The 18994-nt window shown below is 52.6% G+C and overlaps 6 protein-coding genes across 6 annotated transcripts; 1 reads left to right on the top strand and 5 right to left on the bottom strand.

Moving 5' to 3' along the window:
- Positions 1 to 260: 260 nt before the first annotated feature.
- Positions 261 to 3115, top strand: A1O1_08600 (uncharacterized protein; the record flags this gene model as incomplete). Its single annotated transcript, XM_007729459.1, has 2 exons — positions 261 to 970; positions 1009 to 3115. 2 exons carry the CDS (start codon positions 261 to 263, stop codon positions 3113 to 3115), a joined length of 2817 nt encoding a protein of 938 aa, XP_007727649.1.
- Positions 3116 to 4667: 1552 nt separating this feature from the next.
- A1O1_08599 (uncharacterized protein) lies at positions 4668 to 7095 on the bottom strand (the record flags this gene model as incomplete). The annotated part of the gene is made up of 6 exons (XM_007729458.1): positions 4668 to 4963; positions 5009 to 5970; positions 6035 to 6270; positions 6347 to 6693; positions 6781 to 6868; positions 6946 to 7095. 6 exons carry the CDS (start codon positions 7093 to 7095, stop codon positions 4668 to 4670), a joined length of 2079 nt encoding a protein of 692 aa, XP_007727648.1.
- A 1680-nt stretch (positions 7096 to 8775) lies between these two features.
- A1O1_08598 (uncharacterized protein) lies at positions 8776 to 9540 on the bottom strand (the record flags this gene model as incomplete). The annotated part of the gene is made up of 1 exon (XM_007729457.1): positions 8776 to 9540. One exon carries the CDS (start codon positions 9538 to 9540, stop codon positions 8776 to 8778), a length of 765 nt encoding a protein of 254 aa, XP_007727647.1.
- A 557-nt stretch (positions 9541 to 10097) lies between these two features.
- Positions 10098 to 12217, bottom strand: A1O1_08597 (uncharacterized protein; the record flags this gene model as incomplete). The annotated part of the gene is made up of 5 exons (XM_007729456.1): positions 10098 to 10728; positions 10926 to 11320; positions 11389 to 11551; positions 11677 to 11762; positions 11804 to 12217. 5 exons carry the CDS (start codon positions 12215 to 12217, stop codon positions 10098 to 10100), a joined length of 1689 nt encoding a protein of 562 aa, XP_007727646.1.
- A 1175-nt stretch (positions 12218 to 13392) lies between these two features.
- A1O1_08596 (uncharacterized protein) lies at positions 13393 to 15363 on the bottom strand (the record flags this gene model as incomplete). The annotated part of the gene is made up of 7 exons (XM_007729455.1): positions 13393 to 13654; positions 13709 to 13854; positions 13933 to 14064; positions 14127 to 14474; positions 14527 to 14721; positions 14768 to 15040; positions 15097 to 15363. The coding sequence occupies 7 exons, from the start codon at positions 15361 to 15363 to the stop codon at positions 13393 to 13395; spliced, it is 1623 nt and encodes a 540-aa protein (XP_007727645.1).
- Positions 15364 to 15850: 487 nt separating this feature from the next.
- On the bottom strand, positions 15851 to 17009 carry A1O1_08595 (uncharacterized protein; the record flags this gene model as incomplete). Its single annotated transcript, XM_007729454.1, has 2 exons — positions 15851 to 16690; positions 16758 to 17009. The coding sequence occupies 2 exons, from the start codon at positions 17007 to 17009 to the stop codon at positions 15851 to 15853; spliced, it is 1092 nt and encodes a 363-aa protein (XP_007727644.1).
- Positions 17010 to 18994: the final 1985 nt, after the last annotated feature.

Here is an 18994-nt window from a genome sequence, read left to right as displayed (position 1 = left end):
CACCCAGCAGCCTGGATCCTGTCCGCGCCCTCCCGCCTCTGACAAACTCCACCACCTCTTGTTTTCCAATGGCCAGTGGTGATTCGTAACGAAGAAACTACAAGGCCGATGAGAGAGTGAAAGAACCTGTTGGATCCCAGGATATTACGAAAGGCTAAAGGTACTCATTTCCCGTGAAATTGAGGAGCTTTGACCGAAATCGCTCTGAGCAGTTGTTTGTTTTCGCGCATGACAGCAGACTAATTGGCGCACAGTTCAGAATGCCGCAATCGCCTACCCACACGATGGAGGAAGCTCCAGAACACCGAGATGTCTCCCATACAAACAATGCAACATCAAATAAAGAAAAACACCGTCCAAAGTCTCGGGGTTCGACGACGAGTCTGCAGTCCGTCGGTGTAGGAAGCGCTTTTCAACCGCCGTCGCTGCAGGAGCAACAGCGCGACGACCCGACAATGCCGCTCGGTCAGAACGGCTTCTACGTGCAACATGGTCATCACCAAGCTGCTGCCATGTACGGTCCCAATGGCGAAGAGATGCTCATGCATTATCCGCATAACATGGCTGCCCACATTCAACAACAACCCATAGATCCCTCGGCCGGCTTACCACAACACGAGATGCGACCAATGTCACAACAAGCATTCCAGGAAATGCAACACTTCCCTATGCAATACGCGCATGGCCTACCAGCCTACGCCGTCGCTCCTCAGCATATGCATCATATGCGTCATCATTCAGAACAGTTCGAGGGCTCTCCTGCGCCGGAAGACTCAAACACGGAAAATGGTGGGGCGAAGCGAAGAAAGGGAACAGCATCGAGTGTTGCCAATGATCAAGAGCTGCGACGTCTACTTGCGCAATACCAGGGCAAGTCGTTGAAAGAGGTCGCCGCCGAGGTGCAAAGAAACGAAGGGTCTGGAGGCAAATCTGAAAAAGCGAAACAAGTGTTCGCGATGCTTTGGTGCGTGTAAACCGTGGAAAAGTGGACGACGCTGACTATTACAGGCTTCAAGAAAACTGTCAACGATCCTCAAACTCGGTCCGTCGCGATCGTGTGTTTACTCGATACACCGAACGCTGCGGTAATGAGCGCGTTCCCACCCTGAACCCCGCATCGTTCGGAAAGCTCGTGCGAATCATCTTCCCTAATGTACAGACGAGAAGACTAGGCGTTCGAGGCGAGTCAAAGTACCACTACGTGGATCTGTCTCTGGTACTCGACGAGGATGATCGACAATCTGAGAGACCTGGAACAGCAAACGGCAACCATCATGAAAGACATTGTTCTCATGCGGAAGCCAGCAAACTGTTCAAGACACATGTTTCGCCTCCTATTGAACGTCCTTTGTCTCGAGCTACCGTTGAGACGGCCGAATTCCCGGCTCCCAGTGCTGGGTTCCTAACGCGGGAGACTGCCGAGCCTGAGGAGGTTGTACCAGAGCCCGCGAGGCCACATATCCAGAAATTGGATTGCAAATACATCAATACCCCGACGATCCGACTACCCATCAAGACTCTGCCGACAAATGTCGTTGCTGCCTTGCCTTCGATCCGGCCTAACCTCCCTGCCAGTATGGCCACTTACCTCGCTATGCCGACTATCGATTCTCTCTCTCAGGTCTCAACCTCATCGCAGGAGGCACCTATTGAATTTCCCGACATCTTTGCTTATCTGGAAGGGACGAACTATGATGTCTCAATAGCCAAGGCACTGTTCCACCTCTATCGTTCTTACTGTATCGATGTCATCGATGCCTTCCGCAAATGCAAGGAGAAGCCATTCTTCAACCATCATTCAGCGTTCAATGGCAAGATGACTGTGCCGGTATCCAAACTGTTTTCCATGGAATGTCTGGCTCCTTGGATTCAGGAATGCGACATGCGCATGTACAAACAGATTGTACGATTCATAGCTCCATTAGCTGTGCAAAACGTGCCAGATGTTGTGTGGAATGTTTTCGACCGGATAGGGTCGAGGCTGGTCAGTCATCTTATATCGGCCTTTGAGGAAAAGTGCCCGGTTCACGTTGTCGTCGCCAAGACTGTCCCGGCAGCCAGATTTGCCCACCTGCTAAAGAAGCTGAAGGGCGCCAATGCTGCGACTCTGCAACTGAGCCGTATGCTGGAGGATCCGCAGCAACGAACGCAAATGTGGCTCGACCTTATGGCCATGGTTGATCCTGAGCGTTTACTGGAGGAGAGTATGCCGCCTCCAGAAAGCCTGGAGAAGATTCGGGGAGTATTGAAGTACGATATGAGACCGCTAGTCTTCCCCGTTGACGGAGAGTTGGTACGGGCAGCCGAAGATGATACTACCAGCGCCTACGCAAACATTCTCAAAGAAACCTCGGATCGTGACGGCGGGCTCCTCCCGCCAGATAGTGACGACCAACCCAGTCCCTTGTTGGAAAAATGGATCAACTGGTTGGAACGATTACCCAATTTGTTTGAAGGCCACCATCCTCAATGCATGGTTGATTGGCATTCACGATTCTGGAGTAGTGTGATGATGCAGATGGGACAAAACGGAGCGCACAGTTATCAGTCCTGGTGGTTCGTGGAGTCTTTCGCGACTCAAATGTTGGGCTGGATGACGCAAATGGAAGGCTTGCTGATGGATGAAGAGAGCCAGAAGCTTGCGGATGAACGCGAACAGGAGAAGAGTGCAGAGATCCAGTTGCATCTAGGTCCTTCCACTCATGGAGTCAAGCGAAAGAGAGCCGAAGAAGACGTCGAGGGGGATGAAAAGGCCGCGGCCGAAATCGGCACACATCAGCCCAAGAAACAGGAAAAGGCGACAAAGAGCTCGCCAAGTCTTCCACCGGCCAGGCGTGAAGAACAGACAACCCAGGAGGTGGACGATGATGAGACCGACGCAGAACTGGATGAACTGCGTCGCGGAGGCCCTTTAGATCTGCCTAGCTTTCACACCGGTCTGAGCAGTCCGGTCAAGCGGCAGCCTGGCCCCCAAGCTCATGACGACAGTGGCATTGATCTTGGTTTGGACATCGATGCCGAGGCCGAAAAAGAGGCCAAGAAATTCAACAAGAGAGATTGGCTCCTCAGCAGTGATCCCGTGGATTCACCAATCGGCCTGGGGGTGTTGGTATGATGGAAAGTGAGGTCCTAATATGAACCAAGCGAAACCTTCTGTCACGACATGAGACGAGTGAACTGGAAGCTGAATGACGGGACTGTGATGAATCTCGACGACGTGCACGAGCGGATGATGGAGGCCACAACTGGAAGACGTCCAATGGGTGTGGCATCCGTGTTGTGTGATTCTTCGAGCTATGCCATACGAGTTCTCATGAATGGGCGGGGGCATCGGTCGAGCACGACTACTACCTAATTATAGTTCGGCTTGGATAGAGCTTGGAGAACCGGGATGTGGTATGATGGCGGGCGACTCTGTCTGGCTTCTTTTGTTTTGCGCTGGTTGATACCCAAGGTCTGGATGATGGGCTTGGAGCTGGAGCTGGAACTGGAGCTGGAACTGGAGCTAGGGTTGTGGGTTCTGGATTCGTGATCCTCTCATCTCGAGTGAGGATGATGAGGTTGGGCTTGTACAGTGGCCTGGCGATTCGAGTTTTCTGGTGATCATGTTTGACTCTTTGGCTTCTTTTTACTGCGTCTGTTTGTCTTCGGTTGTCCAGGTCTCCCCCATTTTCTTTCCGGGGAGGCCAACCGAAAGATTTTATGTTCTGCACAGCATTGCAAAGCGAGACCGGAAATGAGTTGCGCATTGCGAATTGCGAATTGCGAATTGCAGATCAACTAACTGAATAATTCGGCCTGATTCAGGCAGGAAAAAAGAAAACTCTTCTAATCATTGCTCATACTAGTAGAGGTCCTATTAGCGAGGTGCTTGAGAGCTGTTGTTGAAATCAGTATTCCTGTTGTTGTTGTTCTCTTACTCTTTCTCTTTTCCTCCGTAGGGATCAATTCATCGTTGACTCGGACTTTGACATTTTCAACGCAGGCAGTGAATGTATTGGAGAATATTGTTCGTAGCCAGACAGAACAGGGACATTGGTTTGTTAGGAGTTGGTTCTACCTCTCAGTGGTTCGGGATCGACAACCCCTTCTTGCTGCATAGAGAACGGTATTACCTTAGGGTATTATTTAGTCCGCGTGAAGCGTAATACATTTTAATCAATCAATATGACTAGGTAGGTAGTCTTTTGCACAGCCCAACCACCTTTGACTATAAAAGATGGAGTGATGCAGGTAGGATCAGTGATTACATCAAGACTAGCTTCAGATCGCAACCATCAATTGCGGATTAATAGTGAGTTATTAAGGAGTATGAAATCACTTTTTCTTCAGGGGCATTCAGCCTTGCGGGGCCCCTGAAGTAAGCTAGCCTCGCCCAACACAGGGGAATTATCCAATCAGAGATTAGCGTGGACTGACTGCTCACACCCCCACCACCTTTGATGATAAAAGCCAGGAATCTTGATGTTTTTGAAGGCAATTCATTGTCTATCCTTTCAGCAAAGTCTAAGGTACTTCAGGTTCTACACTGGCTCCTTGACCTGGTGCGAGATCCCATGCAGTCTCATCTATGCCTTATAGCGGCAGCTGCCAGCTCTCCCTCGCCAACTCACATCCGAGCCTCTCTCGTCATCTTCAAGATCATATATGACCTGTGTATGTTCGGCCTATGATGCTCGGATTTGCACCTTCTCGCCCTCTTTGCCCACGGTAGCTGTGATCCCATCATCCTGTGATCCCGGAGTGTCAAGCTCAACGCCCTCCGAGAGCGCGGATTCTCCAGGTACAGGACGCTGCAGGACGACCTCGAAGACGAAGCGGACGATCGACTTGCGACCTTCGATCAACGGCAGCAGCGTGATAGTGCCGGAAGCGTAGATGGCGAACAGGAAGCAGACGACCACCCAGCCGGTGAAGAAGCCTTTGGAGAAGACTGATTCGAAGAAACACAGGTCAACACATGCTGTAATCATCTTTGAGAATGGAGAGACGGAAAGGGAACACTCACCATAACCAGAGCCATACATAGGTAGGGGCCAAAGGACCAGGAAACACAATGTCAGCGCAACGCTGGCAGTGGCGGCCCAGTTACGAGCGCGTCGCAACCTATTGTCATCGTAATGGCTCGCCACCAGGGTCGCCTCTTGTTCGGCAGATATGACCGAGCTAGCACGGGCGACGCCGTGGTTTGCATCATCGGCGGTCTTGATCTCTCGGAATCGATTGAAGTCAAAGTGCTCCGGTTTGATGTAGGTGATCAGGGGCACCAAGACTGTGGGCGCAACGACAGCCACGACGTTTCCGATGGCCAGAGGCAGGTTCTCGCTGGTGGTCGTCAAGGTCACGGCACCGTACTTCGTGTAAGCAATGCCTAGCCAGGCCGCAAGGCCGGCCGCGGAGCTGAGCAGGGGAGCCAGGATGACGGCCGCTTTGGACTGCTTGGACCACATGATGGTGCAGGCCATGGGGACGATGGCCGAGTCCACAATAATGCCGATGCAGGTGGTCAGGTAGTTGACGGAGAAGCCGGCATGATTGAAGCCGCAGGCGATGGCCGCAATGATCAAACCGAACAGGACAACGACCGAGTGCGAGAAGCGGATGAGCTGCTTGCCCGTGGCGTTGGGGTTGATGTAGGCGTGGTAGAAGTCGTAGGTTAGCAGACCTGCGGTGGCCATGGTCTCGGACGACATGGCTGAAGTGACTGCCATGAAAACCATCAGCAGGATGGCAATGGCCCCGCCTCTTCCCAGAATGGTCGTCGCGGCGTAGGGGAGCGCCATTCCCGTGGCCACCTCTCGCGCGCTCATTCGGTTAGGGTATGTGGGGAACGAAGGCAAGTGCTCGACAGCCGCGGCCGTCAGCCCGTATGTCGAGGCAAGCACGAAAGGAATGGCGAACCAGCACGTCCCTCCGAGGAGGTAGCCGGGCAACGTGGCAACCGGGTCTGCAGCAATGGCCTTCTGAAACCTAGACAAGAGAAGTTTCTCAGCAATCTTGATCTTGGTGCGACATTCAATAGTGGGTCCCTTACAGTTGGCTGTCGACAGCAGCTGAAAACCCACTGCCGATGAAGATAAGCCCGACGTATCCGCCCTGTTGGCTCTTCATTGTGAGGTAGGAACCATCAGCGTTGCCCTCGACCGCGTGTAGATGGGCGGCCTCCGTGAGCAGTTCCCACAACCTGGCTGGCGAGCCGACCAATGATGATGTCGTATAAACCGTAAAGATAGAGACCAGCATGATCATGTAGATGGTCACCGAATGTACCTGTTTTGGGTCAGGTTTCCCCGTTAGCATGTGGAACTCGGCATAAAAAGAAAAAGGAAGTAGGGCTTGACCTCACCCAATCGGTTAGAAACGTCGCCTTCATCCCTCCGAATAATGTGTACACAATGACACCCAGCGGAAAGAGAAAGCAAGCTGCATCACTGCTCATGCCGGTGACGTTTGCAAACAGACCCGAGCCGCCAACCAGTAGATTCACGGACTGGATGACCTGGAAAACCAGCGAGTAGAGTGACAGGACAATGTGCGCTGGTGCTCCGTATCGGATTTTGACCACTTCCAAGAAAGTGTGGGCGTTGGGAGCCTTGCGTTTCAATTCGATCGCCGCAACCGAGAAGAGGAGGATCTGGACCGACGCTCCTGCGCCGTACCAGTAAGGTCCGCTAACGCCGAATTGGTAGCCGTCTGGAAAGCGTTGAGTCAATATTCTGAATGGGAACAGGAAGAATCCCAGAGAGGGTTTCGAAAGAGAGGGCTTCGCGGGGGACTCACAGTTGGTAGATGTGAGCAGAGTTGCAGCAATTGTCCAAGACGAGACGACCGCAGAGGCAGTCAAACCCGTTCGCACCGAATGCTTGGCCTAAGTATCGTATAACAGTGTCAGCAGGCTCCCGTTGCTCTTGGGGTGTTTTTTTTTCCAGGCAATTGGCAACGTACAGTCATAAACATCTCCGAAGTCTGCTTCTCGGCAAAATATCTGCTCAGTCCTATCGAGACCAGCGTCATGCCTAGGGCAAAGACAGCGCCCGCTCCGCAGAGGATCCCATAGCCGACGGATTGCCCAAGGATAGGCTCGACGGCTGACATTTTTGGAGGAGATCGATATTGAGGAGCAGAGCAAAGCAGAGGAGTGTAGTATAGTATAGAAAGATGTGGCTATGTGGTCATCGACACAGCGTCAAGAACATCGGTCTCATGCTTCATGTCGTAGGCTGGCATGGGCATATATGTTTTCCCTCGCCACCGCCTTCAATCAGTCGCATGTGTTTGGGCATGTAGTGATAACAAGTCCCCCCACCCCTTGGTACATCTTTACTTACCTTGAAGAAGCATGTCGGACATCACCGTATCTGGAGGCTTGACTTATCTTGACTGTGTGACTTCATCTGGGGCTATCCTGGTTAATTGGAGACGTTGGAGACCTTGATGGCGTATCTGAGTGGTCTGATGGGTTGACGATGGGATTCGAACCGAGCACAAGTAGGGTAACACTGGTGTTGGCCATGCTTCTGTGCTGTGGACGATCAGCCCACAAGCATGTTAGACCGCATAATTTCGGTGTGGACCGCGACGATCCATGGGCCCGCTCTGATCCGTGGCGATCACCTATGCTTGGTTTCAGTTCTGGATCCAAACTCCTGAACTGCAATGGGCTGATAAGAGCCGAGTTTAGAGATGTGGGGGTTGGCTGGATGGAGGTCTTGCATTGACCGACGGCGAGTTGGAACTCTGAGACCATGCGTTGCGTGGAACCAGGTCGAGCACCAGGCTGGCCGTTGCTGCTGCGCGCCTCCAAGCAGATCTCATCAGTGCCGATCTGGGAAGCAATAAGTAGGAGTCGACAACTCTGCCTGATCAGTCTCAGGTTTGCCTAAGCTAAGTCACCACGAGGAGTAGGAGGTCATGATAACCAGGACGCATGAGAGAGATATCAAGCTGCAGCAAGTGTTGATAATCAATCAAGGACTCGGAATGGAGTTGAGACCCACTGTTGCCTTCCACTCCAGCAAAATGGAGTCGCTCAGCAAGTTTTGATTGGCTCTTGCTGCCAAGTTAACCGGAAAGGGTAAGGCTTTAGAGCTGTTGGGGTTAGCGTTGGAGTCGTTAACTGCCAATATCGGTCTAGCGTGGAATTGGCTTGCTAGAGCGCGTGGGATCTTATCGGTCTCCCACGCGGAACCGGTAGGTGCTGGCAGTTGTAGCGGCTGGGAAGAGTTCAGTGTTATCGCAAAGGAACTGAAGGCGGAGCATGCATGTTGCTGAACACTCGCACTCGAGACGAACATGTCGAGAGGATCTCAGACCATCCAATGCCAGGATCGTGGGCGTCACGGGCTGGGGGGTCAATGGCTGGGGGCCCAGTCGAGAAGATTGGGCTTTGTCGAACGGACAGAGTCCAGACAAAAGACAGGGTTGGCGACGATGGCAAAATCAGAGTCAGAAAGGATAACTTTGTAGATTGGGTTTGTGTTTGTAGTCTCAATTTCAATGACGTGCTCGCATCAGGGTCGATTGCCAAAGATCTGAGCAAGTCAAATCGATCAAGGCCATGATGTTATCTCTATCGTGGTCAGTGTCCGATGATCCGTTAAGGAGGAGCTCGTCACGGGCGAGATCTCGATTGACGTTGGTTGGAATGTAGACTACATTGATACCCGCATCGATTCGCTCAGTCTTCTGAGGTTCAGCGCAAGAGAGATTCAGCCTTGCAACGATCGAATGCTCATGGAACCAGAAAACAGACGTCGATTGAAGGATGGCCTATTTTCACCCAGGAAGTCCGAGACCTCCATCAATCTGTACGACACTCCCATTGACATATCTGCTCTCGTCGCTGAACAAGAAAGCCACCACATCCGCGACTTCCTCAGCAGTACCGGCTCTTTTCAAGCCCACGCCCTCCGCCATCTGCTGCAGACGGTCCCCGCCGGCTAGAACAGAGGCGTTCGTTGGCGTGTCAATACTTCCCGGAGCAACGACATTGACACGGATCCCTCGGGCTCCCAGCTCCAAGGCCATACACTTGGAAAAGCCTATCACGGCAAACTTGGTGGCGCAGTAGACGGAAAACAGGGCAGTAGGATAAATGCCACACATCGACGAGACATTGACGAAGGAAGCGCCGCGGGACATGTGCGGGACGCAGGCACGCGTCATGGTCATGATGCTCTTCACGTTGGTGTCCATCAGCTTGTGCCAGTACGCGTCCGTGATCTGCTCGATCTCCAGCTTGGTCGGGTTGATGCCGGCACAGTTGAAGACGTGGTGGATGGTGCCGTAGCGCGAGACAACGCTCTGGACGAAGTCGTTGATGCTCTCAGTCGATTGTACGTCCACACGACTTGCCATGTGCTGCTGCGTGGATTTCTTGCTGACGGACTCGCATTGTTGTCGAGTCTCGTCTAGGCTGGCTGGGTTGATATCAGACAAGGCCAGGTTGGCGCCGACTTTGGCCATTCTCAGTGCTGTGGCGCGTCCAATGCCGCTGGCCGCTCCGGTGATTAGCACTACTTGCCCGTTGAAATTGGACATGATGGCTGTTGATCGGATGTGTGTGTGTTCGAAAGATAGTAGATACTGGAAAGCGCTCGAAAGGAGAGAGAAGGATCGCCAATAATGTTGGACGACGACTTGCGCATGTGTGGAAGAATTGCGGTCGCTTGCTTTGCTGGTTGATGAGTTCTCACACAAGTCCACCTGTGACTTGTGCAATGTACAGATTGAAGAAGAGCAAACCAAGTCAAGGTCAACTAGCGGAGACGTTGGACCCCAACATATTAGGATTAGTATGCTCGGCCATCTCCCGCAGCAAGGTCAGGGGTCAGGGTCCGTTTCCCGAGGTGCCGAAAGGAGGATAAGGAGGGCTTATCGAGACGCTGCCCCGGTTTTGATCGGGGATGTGGAATCGCTGCCGTTATCTGATCGGCCTATCGACCGAAGATGGAGCCAATGAGGTTTCAAGCCCAGAAGTCCACTCGGCGATGCTGACATATACTCTTTATCGTTCATATAGGATTCGTAGGTGACTTAAAGACTCTTAAACCATCCATATCTACCCCAAATAAAAGCAATTCTGGCCAAACGAGGATCTACTCAGCGGCTGTCCTGGGTTTCTTGGAAAACATCCCAGTCGCCATCCGCCAAACTTCTCGGAAGAAAGGCTCCTTCTCGTTGACCAGCGTGGCTTCGTACGCGTCGATGATGGGTCTCTCCCAGACCAGGTCGGCTTCGTGCGGCTTGACCACCTTCGTCCTCTTGACGAGTTTCCAGCCGCCATAGAAGACGACGGCGACGATCAGCATGCAGTACCACGTGAAGAAGTCGCCGACGCTCCAGAAGGACGGGTAGAAGACCTGGTAGCCCTGCATTACAACCACAAACGAGCAACCGGCCAGACCCCACCAGGCACAGAAGGTGGTGTGCCAGCCGACATAAGGCAGCGTGCTGCGGTCGATGCCCTGTGCCTTCAAGGCGCGCTTGAAAAACAGATAGGTGAGGCACATGTACATGTAATCCAGCTGCTGCGCCGCAGTGATGATGTTCACCAGCCAGACGAGCACCACGCCACTGCCGTTGCTGACCTGCAAGAAGGACAGGCAGGAGAAGGCAATCGAGATGAGGAAACACCAGAGCGGGATACCGTGGCGCGTGACCTGGCGGAGGAACCTGGGTGCGTGTCCATTGAGAGCCAGGCCGTACAAGGCTCGAGTTGAGCAATAGCTGAAAAAAGAGCTGTACTCAGTATTCATCACAAGGGAATATGAAGGCATTTGTAGGGGGATAAGAGATAGTGTAGAGAGAGAGAGAGAGAGAGAGAGAGAGAGAGAGAGAGAGAGAGAGAGAGAGAGAGAGAGAGAGACACAGAGAGAGAGAGAGAGAACTAGAAGGGGGAAAGGGAAGACTTGGAAGTGACTTACACGTAGGAGTTTCCGGCCGAAAAGATGCTGGTGCACAGGAGAAAGTTGCAGAGATGAGGCAGCCCGTGAATGTGCATGTTGCTCATGGCAATCACGTAGGGAGACGATCCAGCGCCACTCTTCCCTCCCGATCCATCCCAGACTGCCGTGAGGTTAGGGTCGTTGGCAGGCAGGACGATCCCAACGGCGAGAGCGCCCAGCAGAAAGAAGACACTGAACCGCCAATACATGGTCTTGAAGGCCGAATTCATGTCCTTTCGAGGATTCTTGGCCTCGCCGGCAACCATGCAAATAAACTCTGGCCCACAGATGACGCCGCCCGCAATAAAAATGCCTGCTAGCACTCCCTGGAAACGGCCGAGGGCTCCGGTATGTATGTATTCCTTGAAGGGTGCCTGGGGGACGGTGCCAAGTTAGCAACTCGCCTCGTGACCACAGCCGCTGCCATAATGGGATAGCTTACCGGCTCATTCCAATGTGAGAAGCCATAGGCGTCGTGTTGGGGATTGCCACCACACATGGTCACCAGGGTGAATGCATAGACGATGAAAATCAGGAGAATCTTCCCGATCGAGAGCCAGAACTCTGCTTCGCCGTACCATTTGACTGCGAATATGTTGAGGAACCTGATTTTGCCGTCAGTCGTGCAGTTTCGGTGCAGACAGCCGGCGTGAATAGTAGAAGAACAGAGAAAGGAGGAGATGAGATGAGAGGAGATGAAAGACGAGCAGAGGAGAGTCAAATTGCGTACGCGTAGAAAACAATGCAGATCCCGCACACGGCCCCCAGGGGGACGTTGTCCCACCAGAACCCGAGCACGCTGGACAAGGCTGTGATCTCGTAGGGAATCAGAATCGCGTGCAGTGGAGTCAGCATACAAGCCCTCCCAGAGGGTTGATCGGGGAAGGACATATCACGTAGATAAAGTAGTTCCAGCCGGCCGCAAACCCAACTGCCTGGTCGACCCATTTCCCGGCCATGCGGATGAAGGGGGCAGTCACCGGCATGAAGACGGTCATCTCGGCCTGGCAGTTGTTGACGGACACGATGACAGTGCTGTAGAGGATGAATCCGATGAGTAAGCTGGCAGCCCCTCCACGCCAGAGGCCGAGGCCAATGCTGACGAACAGCGCGGTGCCGATGGAGCCGCCTATGGCGATGAAGGAGATCTGGCGGGTGCCGAGCGCGCGGTGGACGTGGTCGTGGACCTCGATTACCTCAGACGTGCCGGTCACAAATGACCCCTTCCTCTCTTCCTCCGGTGCCACGGAGAGTTTCCGGATGACGTCCATGGCTGTGGTCAAAGACTCAAAGGCGAGGCTTTGATGGGAACGGAGGACGGGGACGATGTCGAGCATCAAAGAAGCAGTTGGATCGAGTGCGATGGCTTCCTCTTTATCAACACATGACATCTTACGTGTGTTCTAAGTCTTCACCCTTTGCCTTAGATTGTGCAGATATGATCGACCGCATCGTTGGCCGCCAGAGATAGGAGTCCAAGGGCGAGATCAGGACATGATATGCTATCTCAAGGCATAGCGCCAACATGTATAATACAACATCGCTTGGTTCACGGTAGTAGCTTCCAGTTTTCTTGCGTGCCGAGACTTCGTCTGGAGACATCAGGGACTTTGCCGGCTCTGGCGATATCGTCGAAAGACTTGTTGTCCCGGATCTGGAAAACATTGTGTGATGAGTGCTATCATCCATTCATTGCCTCAGCATGTTCTGCGCCGAGCTTGGCCCAAACTCTCTGCGCGAGGTCACCATGACACTGGATACGGGACAATCTGTTAGGGTCGTAGTGTGAACAAGGTAGTGTCCTTCTCATAGGTCCCGCTCATCTGGCTCTCTGTCTGTGGAGGGATGGAGACGACCTTACCACAATCGCTTAGCCTTGTCAGCCTGGGCCAGGGAGCCGGGGTATGGAGTGAGATGAGACAGCTGATAGCTGATAGCTGATAACTGATAGCTTCAAATTGCCAAAGTGGGAAAGGACCTATCAATCCAGCCAGTCGTCTAGTGGCCGTTTGATTGGCTGGTGGATGGACCCATTGGAACGTCTCGATACCTTGCGAATCTACTGGATGCTGAATAGTGACGACAGCGAAAACCGTCGATTTGCTCAAAACCTGTTTTCCAGAAAGAATACATTCACTTACGGAACTCCAAGAATCGTGACAACACTTACTGCTGATTGACCTCGAGAATCTCTGATACTGTGCTTGAGATATGGGACGCTGACGCCTAGACTTTTGGCACAAGCGAAGACTGGCGTTGAGAGTCGATGATGGGCTCCCTAGGCTACTGTCATTTCTCGACGAGAAGCCGAAGCCGAAGCCGAAGCCAACGCCCTAGAGGGAACCAATGCCTGAGTCACCTGTTGGCACAACACCCCTAAAGCTCATGGTGTCTTCTGGGAAGAATTTGATTCCTCGTCAAGGAAGCGATATGTCCCCATGTTCTATCATGCCCCCAAAGACTCCAGGACTTGTCGAGCACCTGCCAGGAGATTCTCTTCATGAAGTCGCCTGCCCACCAGCTGGAGGCCCACCGGCATCCCCTTCATAACCACCGGATCATATGCTGCATAGTTCTGTTCGTCGTCCAGGTTCCAAGCCTGTCGAGTTGATGACTTTGGAGCATCAATCTCTGGATCCACTTCAGTAACGGGGATGACGACCGAAGGATAGTCCAGCAGATTGACGAAGCCGGCATATCCAACATAGCTGCCAACTCGTCAGTACGGAAGAATCATCATACCATAACGACAGGCGCCTTACACTGGTGCTTGATCATGAGTGGTGGCTATCGTGGGTTTTGCAGCGGTCAAGATCAGATCCATCGGCCGTCCAGTCATGGACTGTTGTAAGGTGGCATTCCAACGATCTAGATATGCCTTCTGAATGGCTGATTTGCGTTGTTGGAGCTGTGATTGTGATTCAGGTCAGCAAACTACAGTCTACCCATCTGGAAGTTGGAATAGATGGTTGAAGTTGAGCCATACCTGCCACGTTTCGAACGTCGACAGCGGATGCGCCTTGTCGAGGATCCTCTGAATCCGCGGTAGGACAGGCTCGCCACTTCTCCCCAGCTCAATCGTGATGTCCTGGCCTCCATCGCTGACGAACAAGGTTTCCTGCTTCCGTCAGTGACCGGCGTTCAATGTTCACTTCTGAAAGACGATGGAGATGTACTAACCCACACATTGACGATATCCTTCTGCAGCATGGGTTCCCAGTTGATGATCTGGTGTCCAGCTTTCTCCAAGCTCTCCACGACGTGCTTCAATGCTCTTTGGATAGGAGGTTGTGGCTGTACGATTCCATCATCCCACATCACTCCAACGCATAGCTTTCGCGGGACTTCCACATCCCGCCAGGGGATCGGGGCGCATTTTGGATCCAGAAGCCAGGGCTTTGCATCGGCAACCACTCGCATGGCGAGTTCGATGTCTTGGAGCGAATTGGCCATGGGCCCAATGACTGTGTGGATCGTCTCCTGGCCCTCCATCGAGGTGACCACGTCTTGATGGGGGACGCGAGTATGCTGTCACTAATCAGTCTCAAGCCGCGGAAAACTGGGGGAAATGATGCCCTACACTTGGTCGAAGTCCGTAGAGACCACTGAAGTGTGAAGGGCTGCGAATGGACCCTCCAATATCCGTCCCAAAGCCGAGCGGACTGCCGTGCAAAGCTATAAGTGATGCTTCGCCGCCGCTGCTGCCTCCACAGGTCATGTTCCGGCCCCGCGGATTGGTCGTCCTCCCGAACAGATTGTTCACAGTCTCGGATCCCTGTGTTTCTTAGCAACTGAGGAACATTGGATGGGGCCATCCATACAAATATAGCGGTAGGCAGGTTTGTTTTGGTAAAGATCACAGCTCCAGCAGCTTTCAGGATTTCCACCAGGCTGGAGTCCCGTTGAGCAATCCGGTCGACTTGTCCCACGTATCCCAGTGATGTAGGAACGCCCTTGACATTGCACGTATCCTTGAGCGAAATAGGAAGACCATGCAACGGGCCAAAAGGCTTCTTATGCTCGGCATAGTAGATGTCCAACTCTTTGGATCTGGCCACTGCAGCTTCAAATATGGGTTCAGTCAGGCAATTGACCTGGTTCTATCAGTATACCGTGGCTTGGACAGTCAGGACTTGACAAGAAGCATTACAAGCTTGTGGGCCAATGCAGCACGCTTGCAGAAGGCCTTGACAACGTCTTCACACTTCAAGGATCCCGAGCTCATCTTCTCCACCAGCTCCGTAGCAGTCATCAGGGTGATCTCATTGTCTGTGCGGGAAAGGTACTTTGCTGGGATGTCCATGACATTCAACAGTTTGTCGTCGTCGACGAAGTCGGGGGGCAGCCATGGATCCACGAGCTTGGACACCGCCGCACATTTGGCCTTGGACACTTCTTGCCAGTTCTGGACAGTCATTTTTCCAAGATGACTATTTATTTGTATGAAGAGACTCGTCTGAACTGGGACTAGAGGGATCTTATAGTTCGGATTCATTCGAAGCCAGCAAATCCTTATCTGTCCCGTCCAGGGTATCCCCCCTGATAGCATAAAGGTAGAAGGGTCCATGTGGAGCATGCACACTCGCCTAACGCCGCTCGCCCCAGTCACTTTAAACAGAGTAGTGTGTGGTACGAGGATCTAGTGTCTGGTTCGTGGTATGATTAGTTTTGAGTATGACGACCTGAGAAGTCGAGTCTAGGACATCAGAGCCACTGGATGTATGAGTCTGATCACAAGCTACTTCTGAAGCTTCATCTCCATGATGCAGTTTCATATGACCTTGTAGGTGCCTAGCTGGTAGCTACATAGTTATGGATTTATCAAGGTATATCAGTCTGTCAATATACCCTTCTGTTCCTCTACCTTGAGACCCTCGAGTCCTGACAAACAATGACAGACCAAACTAGATAGGTGTACATTCTCCTGGGTAGCGGTAGATCAGATTCATCCAGTCCCAATCCAGTCCCGTATCCCTAGCCTGCCACACTCTTTTCACGCAGAAGGCCTTCACAGCAAGAGCAGTGGCCGTCGCCCTGCTGGTGTAGATCCCATCGAAGACATCCAGCGCAAGTACCCTGTCTTCTATCTGGCGCATCTCGCAGGCAGCAACGAACGTCGGCCATAACATGGTCCTCAGCTCCTCAGGGACAACACCCAACGTCAACAGCACTTCCTTGCCCATGTCAATAGCTTCTTGATCACGCGCCGGTGATGAGCCAGCAGAATACAGGATTCGGTGTAGGTAGAGCAGAGACGCCAACCGAAGAGCAGACGCCTGTGCGAGGAGGGTCGGAGTCACCGCAGCCGAGTCCTTGATGGTGACTATAGGTTGCCAGTTCTCAATCCTCAGCCGCAGATCGATAGCGTAATCATGTCGACGCGTCGTTGGCCAAGAGTCATCGTCTTCTCCCACGTTGCCTCTGCCCCAACCAACTCCCAGTCGGGTGTCCTCGGCGAGTTCGCACAGTTCTTCTAAAAGAGGCATCAACGTCGTCGTCCAGCCCATAAATCGGTCGGGTGAAGACAGACACTCCTCGTCCAGCCAGAGTGCGGTATGAATCCAGGGGCGTCGCCGATGGGTAAGCGCCATTATCATGTCCTGACGGGCGAGTCCGCGTAGAAAATACTTGGCGATATGGCTCGCTTGACGGTCTTGGAGAAAGAACCGGTTGACGAGCATCGCTGCGCCGGAAAGAAGGCCTGATAGGCCCAATTCCCCGGCACTCGGCTTCATGTCCATGATCTTTGTTTTGTCAGAACGACAAAAGGCAGCTAAGGGGTTGGTTGCACAGCAGCAGACAAGAACGTACCTCAAGCCCAGTAAGCTGCAAAAGCATGCATAAGGACAGCTCTAGGTTCTGTAGCGGATTTTCCATCGTTCGCAGCCTTGCCAGCGTCCTCTGGCGTCTGCTGAGTGCCGAGACGAAAGAGCCTCGGCCCAGTCTGGCGAGATACAACTGGCCGATGGCGACGAGCGTATCCCGAATCGCGTCCGGATGGTGCTGCAGTAGAGAAAGGACATTGGCGTTCATCTCATGGACGAAGTTGGAGCTGACGACCATTTCCCTCGGGTGCCTGTCGAACCACTGGAAAGATGGGGAGTCAGCACATGCAGCGCAACGAGTATCTAGACACTCGTGGACAATTCCCATACAGCTTGAACGGCCACTGCGTCTTGAGAAGGAACAATGCCGTTAGCTATAGCGGCAGGCCCGCGGTGGAGTGAAGTCGACAGCAGGGACGCTGCTTTAGGCGCAGAGAGTAGGTCTTTGGTTTTCACGTCCCCGGATTTCGCCTGAAAGGAAGATGCGGAAGAGCGTTTGATGGGCGTGGGAGACCCGTCATTGCGGCGCCACCGCAGTTGGGTCCTGTAGCCCTCGCAGGTGTGACCACGCCGAGTACATGTGCTGCATGAGGGACGCTCCTCATGACACTTGACCTTTGCCCGCCTACAATTGATACAACCAGCTCTGGAGCGTGGCATCGGGATTCAGGATACGGGCTGGCGGAGGAGTGGTGAGGGATTGCAGTCGACTGATAAGCTCTAGATGGCCCGACCTAGTACCCTGTACATCGATCTGACCAGATAGCTTTGTAGATGATACACGGCTCATTATCCAAGGGCAAGATGCTCCGAGCTGTGATGGACATCGGTCAGGATAAGATGTCGCTCAAGTCAGTAGGAGTGAGGGTGATGCAGCGCGCAATTCAACACTTTTAAGGTACGTACCTTACCTTATCATACCACTCTATGTCCTGCCATGAGGATCCAGCCTCTTCAGCCTTAGCGTTGACCTTATCGGCTCGGGTTTGTGGTGCAAGGAAGTCCTAAAACCCCTGTCAGATCAACGGACCATCTACACGCCCCCTGACATAAGCCGGCTATCGAAACCCCGCGAGGAACTTTTTGAATTGCTACTAGATTTTCACACTAGATTCTAACCGTCAAGGCCGTCTTCTTCATTGTGTTTCGAGGTTCAAGTTCCCACAGTATGGGCACGATGGGTTCCAGGAGAACTTGGCGGGGTCCCCACTGTTTTCCCCTTCGGGAAATCCTTCATGTCGGGAAACAGATTCTCCTAGAGCCTCTCACTCCATCTCACTCTCCCTCCTGTCAATCCTTGGCATTCCCAGCCTTGCCTGCAAGGCTCATGGGACCCGTAATCGTGTGTATTTGGTCAAGGCCTACCCCAGGTTCCTTTGGTAGAGAACAATGAGCCTTTCAATCCCCGTTTGTTACCTTCAAACCTGAACTCGCAAGACAACATGACCTTTTCGGGCTGACTGCAATCCTATCCACTCGATCTTTCCTTGCCTATGTATTTCAGACTCCGACATGGTGAGGGAGGGTCATCTTTACTTTATCAAATATCAAAGGAAAAGGAGAAGGAAAAGGAGAAGGAAAAGGAAAAGGAAAAGGAAAAGGAAAAGGAAAAGGAAAGGGAGAACTTTTCCCCTCTATCCAACCTAAACTCCGTACCTGATGCTGGGACTGAAGTAAATTAACACGAATGTAGACCCCTTTTCCAAGCTCCTGTTTAGATCACCCTTTCCAGGCTTCCTCTTTCGTATATATGGAGAGAAAGAAAAACAAGGTGACCTCAGAGAGTCAGAGGTGCTCATGCCGTTCTGGTTGGTTCGATAAAGCAGAACACACCGCCCATCATGTCTCAGACCTTCTTTTTTGAAGATATAGATCTTCGCAATGCCCAACCAGATTCATAATGATGGCGCTTTGGCTGATGATTGGAATCAAATTTTGTACGATTCTCGATCCCGACCTGGGTATGATCTCCGAATAGTCTGATCTTTGAGCCGCGCCTGTCAAAAAGAGATCCGTCGCAGAAATGAAAATGATCGAGCCTTGGACCTACTTTCTGATGATTCAAGTTCTTCTGACCAGAATATCTCGAAAACCGACCCGGCTCTTCTGCCGAGGAGTCGGACTCGTACTCTGATTGTAGCCGCGACTTTGATTCACACTCTGACTTCTTTCGACCCGGGATTGGATTCGATGTTCAACAGTACCACCATTACCACCTCCTAT

Source organism: Capronia coronata (genome assembly GCF_000585585.1).
Source record: "Capronia coronata CBS 617.96 chromosome Unknown acBCG-supercont1.8, whole genome shotgun sequence".
Taxonomy (NCBI): Eukaryota; Fungi; Ascomycota; class Eurotiomycetes; order Chaetothyriales; family Herpotrichiellaceae; genus Capronia; species Capronia coronata.
This window is presented reverse-complemented; position numbering and strand designations above follow the sequence as displayed.